This window comes from Vitis vinifera, chromosome 9, assembly GCF_030704535.1.
Source record: "Vitis vinifera cultivar Pinot Noir 40024 chromosome 9, ASM3070453v1".
In the NCBI taxonomy this organism is placed as follows: Eukaryota; Viridiplantae; Streptophyta; class Magnoliopsida; order Vitales; family Vitaceae; genus Vitis; species Vitis vinifera.
The window spans coordinates 6,768,024-6,783,425 of record NC_081813.1 but is presented as its reverse complement, the minus strand read 5'-3'; the positions used below and the strand labels follow the sequence as shown (position 1 = coordinate 6,783,425).

General features: G+C 37.0%; 2 protein-coding genes and 1 long non-coding RNA gene across 3 annotated transcripts; 1 reads left to right on the top strand and 2 right to left on the bottom strand.

Annotated features, from left to right (window-relative positions):
- The first annotated feature begins 5,148 nt into the window (after nucleotides 1-5,148).
- On the top strand, nucleotides 5,149-7,409 carry LOC109123114 (uncharacterized). Its single transcript, XR_002030787.2, has 2 exons — nucleotides 5,149-5,359; nucleotides 6,354-7,409. It is a non-coding gene; the product is annotated as an uncharacterized LOC109123114 (long non-coding RNA).
- Nucleotides 7,410-10,983: 3,574 nt separating this feature from the next.
- On the bottom strand, nucleotides 10,984-12,422 carry LOC100250809 (blue copper protein). Its single transcript, XM_002265568.4, has 2 exons — nucleotides 12,035-12,422; nucleotides 10,984-11,944 (listed from the first exon to the last, which is right to left on the bottom strand). The coding sequence occupies exons 1-2, from the start codon at nucleotides 12,222-12,224 to the stop codon at nucleotides 11,172-11,174; spliced, it is 963 nt and encodes a 320-aa protein (XP_002265604.2). The 5' UTR covers nucleotides 12,225-12,422; the 3' UTR covers nucleotides 10,984-11,171.
- Nucleotides 12,423-13,909: 1,487 nt separating this feature from the next.
- Nucleotides 13,910-14,970, bottom strand: LOC100245669 (cucumber peeling cupredoxin). The gene is made up of 2 exons (XM_002265607.4): nucleotides 14,697-14,970; nucleotides 13,910-14,517 (listed from the first exon to the last, which is right to left on the bottom strand). Exons 1-2 carry the CDS (start codon nucleotides 14,875-14,877, stop codon nucleotides 14,060-14,062), a joined length of 639 nt encoding a protein of 212 aa, XP_002265643.1. The 5' UTR covers nucleotides 14,878-14,970; the 3' UTR covers nucleotides 13,910-14,059.
- Nucleotides 14,971-15,402: the final 432 nt, after the last annotated feature.

Here is a 15,402-nt window from a genome sequence, read left to right as displayed (position 1 = left end):
CACCTCTTTGTAATCCACTCCGAATTCTTGCTTGTACCCCTTTGCAACAAGCCGAGCTTTGTACTTATCAACTCCACCATCTTTGTTCAACTTCGTTTTATAAACCCATTTAACACCAATGGATTTCTGCCCTTTTGGAAGTTCAACTAGCTCCCAACTATTATTTTTCTCTATAGACCCGATCTCCTCATTCATAGCCTTATGCCACTTTAAATCCTTGATAGCTTCTTGGAATGTAATGGGATCACAATCTGATAACAAAGCATAATCAGCAATTGTATCATAGTTATCAGATTGAACTCCAGTTACCTCAAAATCTTGCATCCATGCGGGCCTTTTTCGAACACGGCGAAGTTGTGATTCAGCAACTACATTACTCTCTGTTGCTGTTGATGAAGTTTCAGCGGCTGTTGGAGCATCATTTGGTGGACTTTCAGGTATAGAAACCGTAGGAATTTGTTGTTGTAGAAGCTGCTGCCTTTCTTCTTCAGCATCATTGTCAAAAATGACTTGAGTAGGCTGCTGCCCATTCCAATTCCAGGTGCTCTCCTCATAAAAAATAACATCTCTACTGGTCACAATCTTCTTCGTGAGTGGATTGAACAATTTATATCCTTTGGATGCTTCACTTATGCCAAGAAAAAACACATTTTTCACCCTTATCATCAAGTTTCTTCCTTTTCTCATCTGGGACATGTGCATAGGCGATGCAACCGAAAATTTTGAAGTGATCTACAGCTGGTTTCCATCCACTCCAAGCCTCCTCCGGTGTCATGTTTTGAACAGAAAATGTAGGACTTCTGTTCAACACATGGATACTTCTATTCACTGCCTCCGGCCAAAAACTCTTTGGAATTTTGCCCCTTACAAGCAAGCTCCTCACCATGTTGAGGATGGTTCTATTTTTTCTCTCCGATACACCATTCTGTTGCGGTGTATAAGCAGCCGTGAGTTCTCTTCGTATGCCTTGATCATCACAAAAATGTTCAAATTCATTTGAACAATATTCTCCACCACGATCAGTACGGAGAATTTTGATGGATCTTCCTGTTTCTTTTTCAACGCGTGCCTTGAAGCTTTTAAATGCACTAAAAGCTTCTGATTTTTCCTGCAAAAAAGAAACCCACGTTTTTCGACTATAATCATCAATAAAGATAATTAGATATTTTTTACCCCCATTAGAAGTTGGATTAATTGGACCACAAATGTCAGAGTGAACCAGTTCCAAGACATTCTTTGCTCTTCGCGACTTTCCTTGAGGGAATTGAGAACGATGTTGTTTGCCAACAACACATTCTTCACAAACTTGAGAAGGAATGGAAATTTGAGGAAAACCTGTCACCATATGTTTCTGTTGGAGAGTTTTTAATCCACCAAAATTCAAATGGCCATAGCGTAAATGCCAAAGCCATGAAAAATCTTTCACTTCAGCCATTAAGAAAGACTGGACACTATCAATCTTCAATGGAAACAACCTGTTTGAAGCCATTTGAACAACAACAATAGCACATCTCGAAGGATCATATATCTCACAAGCACCCTTCTGAATTGTTATTATGTAACCCTTTTCTTGCAATTGACCAGCACTTAACAAATTACTTTTCAAGTCTGGTACATAAAAAACATTGGAAATTGTTTCTACAAAACCATTCTTGGTTCTAATATTAATATCACCCTTTCCCATTACATTCACAGTAGAACAATCACCAAAGCTCACTGAAGAACGAAAACCTTCATTTAGAAAACAAAAAGAAGACTTACTACCACACATGTGGTTGCTGCAGCCTGTGTCCACATACCACACTTCTGCCTGAGGTTGTTCATTGACTTGAGCAGCCATCAACAAGGTTTCAACTTCTTTCTTTTCTGCATAATTAGATTTCTCTCATTTTTCTTTGTCGTTAGGTAATTTAGTATAACATTCAGAACGGTAATGGCCAAATTTATGACATCTAAAACACTCTACCTTGGATTTGTCAAATTGTTGATTTCGGCCTCTGCCTCTATTTTGGAAATCTGGTTGATCTTCATCAACTCTAAAATTGCCTCGTCCACCTCTTCCTCTACCTCCATCTCTAACTCCTTGAACTCCTCTTCCTTTGCCTCTACCTCGATCTGCTGATCTATTCATTGTCAAAGCGTTGTTGTTAGTTGAAGCCTTTAAAGCTTGCTCCTCCTTGTCCTCCTGGATGATTTTCTGCTCATGAACTAACAAAGATCCTTGCAACTCGTCAATTGATAGTTCATCAAGGTCTTTCGATTCCTCAATAGAACAAACAACATAGTTAAATTTTGGCGTCATTGACCGAAGAATTTTCTCAATAACAATCACGTCCTCCATCTTCTCGCCATGAATTCGCATTTTGTTGATGATTGCCATTGTTCTTGAGAAGTAATCAGAAACTGATTCCCCCGGTTTCATTCGAAGTGTTTCGAACTCAGATCGAAGTGCTTGAAGCTGCTGCCTCTTAGTCCTCGTTGATCCCTGGTACTTCTTCTTCATGGAGTCCCAAATCTGCTGGGAGGTGTCCTTGCACAGAATAGTTTCCAAGATTGAGCGATCAATAGCTTGGAACAAATAATTCTTTGCCTTTAGATCTTTTAATCTTTGTCCTTCAATCTCTGTTTTCTGCGCATCCATCATTGGTGAGTTCGTTGCTGGTTCTGCTATCCCTCCAGAGACTACTTGCTAGTACTCTTTAGATCGTAAGAAATTCTCCATCAACATGCTCCAATAGTCATAGTGACCATCAAAACGTGGAATTGCAGGTTGCACAAAATTTTCAGAGGCCATTGTTTTTTTTTCTACTACTGAAAGAAAATAAACAAAGATGCTGCTATATGACTCTCTGTCTCACAAACTCTCTGTCTCTGTTTTGGCACTCTCAATTCTCACTTTCTGGTTTTAACCCACTTTTCTAACGTTAACCGGGCTCTGATACCACTGATAAAATAAACTGAGCAAAAGTAAAACCAGAACAGAGAAAACAATTCCACACTTTATTTGTACTGAGACAACCAATAAATAGGCAATACAATCAACTGGCTTGACAAAGCCATAACAACAAAGGCATAAAAATAGGACCATGAAACCATGTTTCAATAAATCTGCTACCACCATCACCAAAAATCAGGAGATAATAAAGAGACTCAATAAACAATTTCCTATAGACCAAGACAACATAACAAATATAAGACTCAACATAAAACAATTTATTAAAGACTTGGTCAAATGACCCATTGCACGAAGATATTTTATCATTATCTGTGCTGGGATGAGTATGGGTAGGATTCAGAGAGGTTCTTTCTGCTTCTCTGCTAATGTGATGACATGACGAGATTCAATGCAGTGCTGCCCATTATTATATAATCTGGCTTTTATGGGAGCTGGTGGCTGCAATTTATCTATTGCAGCTGCAGTAAGAGCAATTAAGTCGTGGAGCTAAGTGCGTCCATATACTTGTTTCTCTCTCGTGTATTCTGTCCGTGATGACCATTCATTTCAAATACGTTGCTTCCACATAGAATTTCCAGTAGCGGTCTGATGCATGGATGAATCCCTGATAGCCTTGTTCACTCCATTGGCCAACTTGGTGCGACTCATCCTCCACAGCCATAATGTAAGAAGCCATGAAATTGCTGTTGTTATATTCATTTACCTGAAATATCTTTTGGCAAAGAGAGGTGCCGATTAGATTGTGCAGCATGGGTTCAATGATGAGAATTGCAAGGTGAGAATTCTCATTGCTCTGTCACTGGCTGCTTTAGCTGAGGCTGCTTCCCCATATGGCCTTGAGAACTTTAATTCAGCCTTGCAGTCATTGTAGAAGGATGATATTAGAGAGGAGAGGTTACAGGCAGTTTGTGGGTACAAATGTGGGAATTGCAAATAAAGTTGGAATTGATGACGCTATTTGTCAACCCTACAAGGTTTGGCGACTCCAAAAGGGTTCAAAGGTTGAGAAGGAAGTGTTTTGATTCTGATTATAACATGGACCACGTTCAGGAGTGGAAATATCTCATCACGCTCATGTTTCCACTCTTCACACCCATTTCTTCACCACCTTTTCTCTCTCTAACCCTCATACCCATTTCCTAAGTGTATTTTAAGCCTATTCCCCATCATTTTGCTCCACTTCATTCAATCCTTAATCATACATGCCTCCAATATATACCCATCACTTACACCTCTACTCACCAGGCTCTCTTAGGCCAATCATCCATACCCGCACCTTGATTCTCATGCATGCAGGGGTCTAATACTCACTGTTAGAAAGAGAGATGAGAGGGTGTTCATATAAGACCAGTAGGGAACAACTCGAGCCTGGAAGTCACATGCAAGCATCAAGGAGCCACTCACAACATTTGAAGCTACAAGTCAATTGTTATAGACTTTACCCTACTTCGTTCCAACTCAAGGCAATGGTAATGAGAAGGCATTCACTAAATTGCAAGCTATGGAAAGTAGGTTCTGTAGAGAGGAAATAAACTGTCTTCAGGAAAGAAACTTTAGGCTCAGAGCAACAGCAAATAAACTGCATGCTCTCAGGTACTTTGTAATGACCGGGTATTTTATGCCACGTTAGAAATTTTAGTTTGAAAAGTCTTAATTTATGTGATGGTTGAAAAGTAAAAAAGAAAAGCGTTTGGAGAACACGTGTCAATTTCGGATTGGTTAATTTCGTTTTATTGCGTCGGTCAATTAAACGAGTTGAAACTTTATGCCATGTCAGCCTTAGGATAGAAAATTCTTAGGATTTTAGAAATTGGAAATTTACGAAAACGAAAAATGAAAAATAAATAAATTAAGATTAATTAGAATTAATTAAGAAAAATTAATTAATTAATTAAATTAAATTGATGAATAATAATATTGAGAAAATTAGTTTTTATTTGGTGTTAATAAATAAAATTGTGTGTTAAAATGAAAAAAAAATGAATGAAAAATGAATTGGAAATTAAATAAAACAATTAGAATAAAGAAAAGAAAATAAAATAAAAGAAAAGAAATAATAACAATAATAATGGATTGGGCTTAGTTTTTGAGTTGGGCTTGGAGCAAGTGGAATGGTGGGTTTTTTTTTTAAAAAAGCCATGTGAAGTGGGCTGGGCTGTTAGTAAAAAAAAAAAAAAAAAAGGGGGGGAAAAGGGAGAGAACTGGCGGTAGCACGCACGCGGGAGAGAGAAACAGAAAAGGGCACTGTGCAAATTAGGGCACTTGCCGGAATTTTGATCGGACGTTTGGACGGCCAAACGATCTCCGTTTTGGCCCAAATTCGGAGGAAATACTCTATTCGACTAGACGAACAAGCCTGCGGTGGCTGATTTTGTTTTTAACGGTCAAATTTTCAGATCTGAGGTAGGGGACCCTAACCCTAAAACTCAAATTTTTATGTTTTTCCCTTGAAAAAAAAATTGTAAATATTGTCACTATGAGTTAATTAGGAATTATGGATGTTGTGTGAATTTTTCTAGAATATTTGGAGTTTGTTTGGAATTTTTGGAATTTCGGGAAATTGATTTTGATTGATAATTAATTGTTTTGAAAGGTTAAAAATTATTAGATGGGTTGGAAAATTCCAAAATTTGGGTTAAATTTTAAATATAATGATTTGTGAATTTTTAGGCATTGGTTAGAATATTTTCGAAAATTTTAGGGTAAATAGTTAGTTAATTTTGGATATTAGAAATTATTATAATGGTTGAAAAATTTTGTAAGTGTGGTAAAATCTCAAGATTGTTGATATGCAATTTTTTTAATATTTATTTGGGATATTATCGGAAATTGTAATGTGTGAAATTGTTTGATTGGATTATTGGGGAATGTTGAGATTGTTGAATTATTGAGGAATATTGGAATTGTGGCATTCATTGCATCATGGTTATGTGAATAAATAAATAAATAAATAAAATCATGAAGATTGTGAAAAGTGTATGAAATGGAAAAAATGAAATAGAGATGAGAAGTGGAAGCCCGTGTGAGGCGAATTAAGAAGGGAGAGAGATCCCTAGGGTGAAAGACCCAAAAGTTTACCCCGGGAAGACTCCGAATGGGGAGTGTATTTGGGTGCGGACGCGTATCCTTCGGTGAAAGCCCGAGAACAATAGTGCATTGTATGACTGTGTGCCACACGTTCATGTGCATTCATGTAATTGTTGAATATTGTGAAATTGGGTATAAAATTATATATATTAAACTATGTGGTTTGATTGACACTGTTGAATTGTTCCTGTGGTGTTGAAGTGTTCTTTTCGTATTCTTTGAACTTAGTAATCCCTTTAACCCCTTGGGTGTTAGGCACCCTACTGAGCAATGTGGAAATGTTCACCCCTTCCTTGTTACACATTTTTAGATGCAAATATCTCTCCTGAGGATCCACAGGTGGGACAGGGAGGACTTCAGGATGCTCCTGGAGCGGCCTAGTGGAGCGTGACATTTATTTGTTATTGTGTTCCTTTTTGGATTTTGGGGATTTGTTTTAGCAATTATGACTCATGGATTTGCTATGAAGCTTTATTTGATTAAGTTGTTAATTGTGAACTTTTATTGTGGACTATAATGAATATTTATTTAATCTTGTTGTTTTGAGTAGTTTTGGGATATTGTAATTTATGAGAATTCTAGTGAGATGTATAAAAAAAAAAAAAATCCAGAGTGTTTTGGTTGACTGCCAACATGGAATAGGAGGAACCCTTAGGGTCAAACCTTTGACCTGGGGTCACGGGTCAAATTTTGGGTCGCCCGGAATTTGGGTCGTGACATACTTGCTCATCCAGTTGCTGCTGCAAATACTCCTTCGACCTGGGGAATTCTCTGAAGCTGCCTCTGAACTTATTCTATGTTGTAAGAAAGCCTTCTCTCCTTCGGATCTCCTTGAATCCTCTGGTGAAGACGAGTTATATGGTGATGAAACACATAAGTTAATGGATGTCCTTGTAGATACATTACTCTCATTGTTGCCAGAGTCATCAGCTCCAATGCGATCCGCCATTGAGCAGGTTTTTTTTTTTAATATTTCTGTGATGATGTCACGGATGATGGACTGCTTCGGATGTTGCGTGTCATTAAGAAAGACCTAAAACCTGCTAGACATCCGGATGCAGAGAGTGAAGATGATAGCGATGATGATGATGATTTTCTCGATATTGAAGAAGCTGAGTGAAGAGAACACCATTCTACCTCTACATGGCTGAGATGTTGATGCAAAGGAAGGATGGTCGCCACAGTTCTCCAGCAATATTCGCAGCAGATCGAGTTATTCATGTGTTCATGTTTGGGAAAGGGTGTTAGGGACATACAGGAAATTACAAGAGATCCTCTTCACAGGCAGAGGTGGAATATTATGCATTCAGTGCCCAAGGTGCCCCAAGTTTATGCTTCTAGTCTGCATGGCTTGCTTAGTCACTCCTATGCCGCGTGTCACCTCCCATTCCATCAATCTTTTGGCTTAAAAAATAATTTTCTGACACCGTTCTTGCAAATAACTTTTTAAATATTGGTTTTCAAATAATTTATATATTTTCCATCTTTCAGATTTTTTTAGGTTCCAAAATTCTGTTTTTAATAAAATTTGCTGTCATCTCTCTTCGGTATGCAATTTTCATAACTTCCCTGATTTTAAAACGTCTTAAAGTAAGCCAAGAATCAAATTTCGTAATTCTCAGGTGATGGGATTTATGGAATTGATTCATGCAAAATTAAATCGGGCTTTAGTGGAGGCCCTACATATAAGATTTCATGACTAATCGATTGACTGATTGATTTGCTTTCCATGCATGATTGATTTGTTCTATTCTATGATATGCATATAATCCCTATGTGTTTATTCACTAACCCTATTCCATGATAGCGCACTGTGGCTCATGGCAAAAGTATGTATTTACTCATTTTGAACATTCCCTATACGTTTTCTGATTCTCATATGTGCATGATTGACTTGAGTATCCATTGACTTTCATATGGATTGCCACGTTAATTTCATTCTATTAGTAGAGACCCGATTTTAGGGACTTAGAGGGGTGCTACGGCCCATACCATACCTTCCCGATAAGTAACCTGACCCCTGAACCCAACCCGGTTTTTCACAGATCATCTTTTCCAAAAATCAGGAGTCGCACTTAGAGTTTTCTTTCTTATTTTGTTTACCCTTTAAAAATAAAACAAAAATAAGTGGCGACTCCAAGTCAGTTTTCTTAATCAAATAAAAATCAATTTTTTAAAAATAAAAATCGAGCTCGCCATTTGAGTGGGAAATGCATTGAGCACGAAAATGCGGGGTCCACAGTATGAAACACACCTTTACCAAATCCTTTGATCTTGTGCAGATTTGAATGAAAGGAATTTTTTTTTTTTTGTAAATATAATGATGGTCGGGATGTTCCAACCCTATCGAACTATCATTTTGGCCTTAGTGAAAAAAACTCTATTAAAGGAACAAAAAGTAAAATGCTTTTTAAATGATCTTATTGACTATAACATATAATGATATGCAAGGAGATAACATTTTAGTGAAGCGTTATTTTATACCTTTATTGACACTTAAAAAGTGTCATTGATTCCTTTTTTTTTTTCCTTGTAGTGTGATTTGACTATTAAGATTGTATTATTAAAAACCTTATTAGTAGAAACTACTTGGACAAACCAAGTATGAAGAAATAAGGAGTACAATATATCTCCATTAGTATTCTCTCTCTAGTATAGACATAATTATGTTATTTTCAATGCTTCAATTTGTATCTCTCTCAATCTCCATATTCTAATGTTGGACTTCAATTGAACATCAATTTTTTTATCTTCAATATTCTTTATGAATAGATTTATTAGGTTATTATATGATCGAATATATTGAAGATCAATTTTATCATTATCTTGAAGCTTATGAATATAAAAAAACTTAGGGGATATGCTTAGTTTTATAACTCTTTTTTTATAAATTTTTCTTTAACTCGATAAGTTATCTTTGATGGAGTATAGTTGACATGATTTTCGAATTTATATGTGAAGATGCGTAAAATCTTCATGCAAAATAAAATGAAAAAGTGGAAGAGTTTATTTAACAATTTTTTGGATACAAAGATACATTTTTTTTTGTGCAATTTCTTATAAAGTGTGGTTTTCCTTAGGAGAAGGAGTCCCCCTTCTGTATATTTTTATAGCCACCCTTCATGTAAAGGAGCAGGTTATCCTTGTAAAGAGGTTGACTTTTTTGCAGGCTTTTGTAGGCTATTTGCAGGCTTTTTGCTAAGTGGCAACACGGTTTGTTAGGGTGACACCGCTAGTGGCCAGGTCATGGGCTAGCTTGGCTTGATCCGGAGGTAGTTAGTCTGGAAGATACCTCCTACCAGACTAAGGCGGTGTTTGTATTTTGGATTTTTCTATTCAGCTAAAAGCAACTTGTTAACATCATCCAACATAGCTAAAATGAATTTGTTATCAATAGGTTCAGTTTAGTTATGTTGGATAATGTCAACATATTACTTTTGACTGAATAGAAAAAGCCAATCAGCCAAAAAACAAACACTACCTAACATCTTCCCTTTTTGAGGACTTACTATGATTAGATATCCCATTCTAAGGGTACCTTATTTTTGAATCACCAATATGTTAGATCATTGACCTTAACTGTGTCCATTTATAGCTTATTTTATGAATTGATGTGAGTATCTCGAAATGATTTAAAGAAGTGACTACTATTGTTTACTTAATTGATCTCTATACATTGTTATACTATCACAAGTAAATACGTACTCTATTTAAGATCATAAAACTTTGCAAGGACATGAAATATAACTAACATTCACATATCAAGCAACTTAAATTTTGATCATTTCAAATAAAATAAATCTATGCTGGTTGTTCCATAAAAGTACCGTAGTATATGTTTGACCTCATTCTAATGTTTTCAAATTGGTGCAAAATTATATCATGTAAGTTAACATGTGATATTATATTTGGTCGTGTACAATTTACTAGATATGTCAATGTAACAATAACATTGAGATGAGGTACTTCTATATCAAGTACTTTTTCTTTAGGACAAAATGAGTCATTTTTCACTTGAATGACCCACCACTAAAGAACTCATGGTAGATTGATTTGCTGGTATGAAAGTGGTTTAAGACTTTTGATAAGACTATAATTTTATTTGGAAATTGTTTGGTCCGTAAGCCGAGATGATTTTTTTTCCCTATAATCTTTCATTTGAAATTTATTTTTTCAAATAATTAGCATTTTTTGTGAGTTCTTCAAAAGTTACCATAAGATTCAAATCATCACGTATATTGCAACTATTACAAATGCAATGCAATTTTTGATATCTTAATAAAAATACATGCATGGGCACACTGAAATATTCATATATTCCTTTTTTGATAGATACTTCTTAAGATGATTATAACACGGTAAACGGTGGTGCTGGTCCTCTCTTCTATATATTCAAGAGGACCTGCCCCAGCTGGGTTAGAACTTAAGGGGAAAGTTGACTAGTAAGCACTATTCCATGTTTTCTTCCAAGAATTGTCCTACAACCTACTCAATGGGTCTCTGACTTTCCTTAAGTTACGCCTGATTAAAGCCTTGGCGTATGACTTTTGTTGATGACTAAATCCTTGAAACTCCGAACCTCAAAAATTTATCTTTAACAACACTTTCATTAATATTAAACTTTCTATGGGACCTTTTATGATATGGTCGAAGAAAAATATGGAATTAAAGATCAACTTATATCTATTTCGTTTAGAGAAATCTAAATGGGCTAAAAAATTATAATTTTTTTTTTATTGATTTTATGATACAAAAATTGTTACTAAGTACAAATAGATATATTGTAAAGAAGGACAGTAAAAGTAAAATTTGAAAAATTAAATACATATATATATATATATATGAATGATGAGGGTCCGTGAAATAAAATTTCTGATAAAATATATTTTGTTATGAAAAATATTCATAATTCATCAGGGATGCACTCTGGTGCATATATATAGATCAAACAAGGTCAGGTTTTATTGAATGTCATATGCTTAAACAACACGTAGTAGTCTAGTACAAGACTCCAACCTCAAATGTAATATTGTACCACAGACCTCAAACAGTGTCAAATATGAGTCTACTCTTCTATCTAGAGAAAGAAACTCATGGCCACGGACACCAAGGAGGCAAAGGGAAGCATCTAGAGATGGGTTGCAGGAGCTGGTGAACCAGTCATGGGATTGGGTGATGGTGTGGGAGCACAATCATCAGGATTACCAGTGGGAGAAGGTGTCCCTGGAGGTGGTTTAGTGGCTGTTGGTGGTGGGGCTGCCGGAGTTTGAGTTGGGGTTGCAGCAGGAGGTGCGTCGGTCATGAGACTCGGTGACGGAGTGGGAGCGCAATCATCAGGAGTAGCAGTCGGAGAAGGTGTCCTTGGGGGTAGTTTAGTGGCTGTTGGAGATGGGGCTGCCGGAGTTTGAGTTGGAGTTGCATCAGGAGGTGCGTCGGTCATGAGACTAGGTGATGGAGTGGGAGCGCAATCATCAGGAGTGGCAGTCGGAGAAGGTGCCCCTGGAGGTGGTATAGTGGCTGTTGGTGGTGGGGCTGCCGGAGTTTGAGTTGGAGTTGCAGCATGAGGGGCGTCGGTCATGAGACTCGGTGATGGAGTGGGAGTGCGATCATCAGGAGTAGCAGTCGGAGAAGGTGTGGCAATGGTGGTTGGCGGTGGGGATGCTGGAGATGCAGAAGGGGGATTCGAGCCGGGATTGGCTGAGACAGTAATGGCTAGCTTCTGACCAGAGGTGCAGTGCCGGCCAATAGTGCAGATGTAGTAGTGGTTGCCGGTGGCGTTGAGAGTGATGTTTGCAGGACCAGTTGTGATGATGCTTCCAATTGGATTCGAATAATTGCACGCATCAAACGATTCTTTTGATAGTTCTACCACATCATGCTCGTTGGTGGCGAAATTGAACACTGTAAAACAACGTCAAACACCATGATTATCATCACAAGCAAACGATTCATAGTAATAAGATAGAGATCAAAGAGAAGAGAGTTTGTTACCTAGAATATCACCAACCATGAATTGCTTATTAGAAGCCCAGCTAGTGTATGCAGCAGCCCCATTTGGAGGCACCGTCCAACCCAAGCTGTCTCCCACCACATGCACAGTCTGGGCAGCTGCGAAATTCACCGTTAATGTCGCAGCAACAACAATCATAACACCCACCATGCACATGAACCTGGCCATCATTTGTGTCTATAAAAATGTTTAGTAGCTGATGAACCAGAAGGTATTATTACAGGTGGTACTGTCTCTAGATCTCCCTAGAGATGTTCAGAAGGTGATGGCTGGGAAGGAGTAAGAGGTAGTGTATTTATAGCATCTTGAAAAGAGGCTTTTGGAGAGGCGTGGAGGTGAAGAGTGAGGCTCCCTTGAGGAGGGTCTTGGACGCTGCCTTGACGAGGAAATATTGGAGTTTTGACCCTGCAAATGGACGTAGACGGTAAGGTTTGGTATTTTCTACGCTCATGCTAGACTTGGCTCCCAATGGGAACCCTATAACCCAAAGTAGAAAGCTTGCAACAGACTATTCCATGTTTTTCCAACTCTTCTTTTGATTCCATGGGGTAAGTACAGTACACTTGTTCTAGAAAGCCGTTGCAATTTCTTGGGCAGTTGATGAGAGATCGGGCTTCTTTTGAACGGGTATAAAATATGGGAATTAAGAGTAGGTTTTAACTGTGATTCTTGAATCTTGGAATTTGGAACCACTTTTAGAAATATGAAAATATACTTATGATGTGGAAAAATCACTAATCTCCTAAAAACATTTTTAAATAAAATATTTTTATTAAAAACATTTTTAAATAAAATATTTTTATTAAAAATATTTTAAGTAAAAATACTATCAAATGCATTTTAAGACATTTTCTTATAATGCCGTCTTATTATTGTATTTTGTGATTAATTTATGTATTATTATAATTTCATTAGGAATTGGAAATAATTTTGTGGACTATATGGATAGAGGATTGTAAGAGGGTTGGTGTCAATTAAGGAGGTAAGTCAAAGAGCATTACTAGGGTTGAAGAAAAACTAACTCTAATTTCAAGTTTATTAACTTGAATTATTGATAGGATTTGCGTAAAGAAATAGTCTTTTCTATTTAAAAGCGACAAATTTTTTAAAAAACTGTTTATAATATTTAATAGAACAAGAATTTCTTTAGAAACTTTAAATATTTTTAATATTTTTAAATATATTTGAAAAATAACTTTCATATCCAGTGTTTTATTTTTAATTATTTTTTATATTTGTGTATTATTTTTTAAAATAATAATTAGAAATTAATTTAAAATAATTAAAAAAAAGCTAAAAGATGTTTTTTTTGGAAATAACATCTTTTTTATTTATTTTTTAAAAAAACTACTTTTTGTTTTTTAATTATCAAATATGCTTCCTATTTTTTTGTTCAGGAGAAAAGAAAACTGACCAAACAGTGTCCTAATTTTTTCCCATAAAATATGCATTACATCTTATTTACAAAGTAGGGCATTTAGGTTTAAATTATAGCCTAAGATGCAGATTGTAAATTATTTTAGCCCATGGGAATGTTGTTTTGGAAACCCACATCAATGTTTGAGCTGCTCTTGTGGCTGGTTTCAAGCTCAATTTGAGGCAGCAGCTAGGGCAATTTTTGTATGTGGCTGATGGAACCGGATGTAGTGTGATTGTGAAGAGTGAAAAACAATAAAATTAATAAAAATATTATTAATTAATTTTTCTATATTTACTAATAAATTTAAACTTTTTTTTAATGTTATTTAAGGGGTAGTTTGTGAACTGAATTTTCAGATTGTCCCAAGTCATTGAAGAGAACCTCCAAGATTGCTAGAACCAGTTCAAGGAAATTAATTCCCCCCTTTTGCAAGAAATTAAACCAAACCAGCAAAATTTTATTGGTCATATGCTCAAAAACAATACATGAATGTTGTTGCACAGAACTGAACTACACAATAATCACTCTCAAACTTATTGAATAAGACCCCACAGAAAGACAGTCCAATGTGAATCTTCTCTTCTACCTAAAGGAAGAAACTCATGACAAGAGACACCAAGGAGACAAACACACTGGCAAAAACAGTTGATGATGAAGAATCACCGCCCTGTGAGGATGGTGGAGTTGCAGTTGTAGGAGAGGGAGTGTTCATCTTAGGACTCGGTGCTGTGGTTGGAGGGCAAACTTCAGCAGTTGGAGATGGTGTTGATGGAGGTGTGTTGGTGGTGGTTGGTGGTGGGGGTGCAGTAGATGAAGAAGGAGGGGAGGCGCCGGGAGTGGCTGATACTGAGATGGCTAGCTTCTGGCCGGAGGTGCAGTGGCTGCCAATGGTGCAGACGTAGTAGTGGTTGCCCGCGGTGGCGAGAGTGATGTTGGCTGGACCAGTTGTGATAATGTTTCCGATGGTACTGGAAAAGTCGCATGCATCAAATGATTCTTTTGATAGTTCTGCTACGTCATGAACGTTGGTGGCGAAATTGAAAACTGAAAAACACAGATAAGTAGTTAATTCATTTCCCAAAATCCAAACAGTACTTATGAAAGACTGATTTAATCTCATTTTGGCCAAAACAAATTTTAAATAAGAGTGCGTATATTTGAAGTTCTTAGGAAAAGTACATGAAAATGAAAAAGAAGAAAGGAAAGGGCATAGAGCTTATTACCTAGAGTATCACCAACAACGAACTGCCTACCAGAAGCCCAGGAGGTGTATGTGGCTGCTCCACCTTGTGGTACCGTCCACCCAGTGTTGTCTCCCACCACATGCACCGTCTGGGCTGCTGAATAATGCAGCATAGCTGCCAGAACAACAACTATAACAGCCATGGACATGAGCCTAGCCATCTTTCTTTCTAAAACGTGTAGGAGCTGATGGTTGGAAAGCAGTTAATTACAAGAAAAGTATCTGCTGAAAAGGGGATGGATGAAAATGTGTTTGAGGGCAGTGTTATTTATAGGAAAAAAAGGGTATGAGAGGGCATAGATGCGAGGACTTGGAGGCTTATTTGGCTTTGATAATGGAGACTGGGTCTGCTTTCAACTCCCTTAGACGGTGAGTTTCGGTGCCGGTCATTGTTTTATATTCACACAAGGCCAATGCGAAACTGGAAAAGTCACAATGTAGACCATTCTTTGTATGTTTTTGTGGACTTTTGCTACATTGGCCTGCGACTCAGCTTCCACGCAAACCACTCAATTGATCTTGACTTGGCTGACGTAGGCCTCCAAGGGCCAAGTCCATGGCGATAGGACAGGCTTCAAATGATTTGAAAGACAAATGTAGAAGTAGCTAGAGGCAAATCATACACCAGTTACTATTTGGTGATTTATAATTAGGTTTTGATTTAATTTGGAGTTCAAAATGACTTG

Coding starts and splice junctions, on each gene's coding strand:
- LOC100245669 (XM_002265607.4), bottom strand. CDS start 14,877: ATGGCTAGGCTCATGTCCATGGCTGTTATAGTTGTTGTTCTGGCAGCT. Junction 14,518..14,696: donor CGTTGTTGGTGATACTCTAG/GTAATAAGCTCT, acceptor TGTGTTTTTCAG/TTTTCAATTTCGCCACCAAC.
- LOC100250809 (XM_002265568.4), bottom strand. CDS start 12,224: ATGATGGCCAGGTTCATGTGCATGGTGGGTGTTATGATTGTTGTTGCT. Junction 11,945..12,034: donor CATGGTTGGTGATATTCTAG/GTAACAAACTCT, acceptor GTTGTTTTACAG/TGTTCAATTTCGCCACCAAC.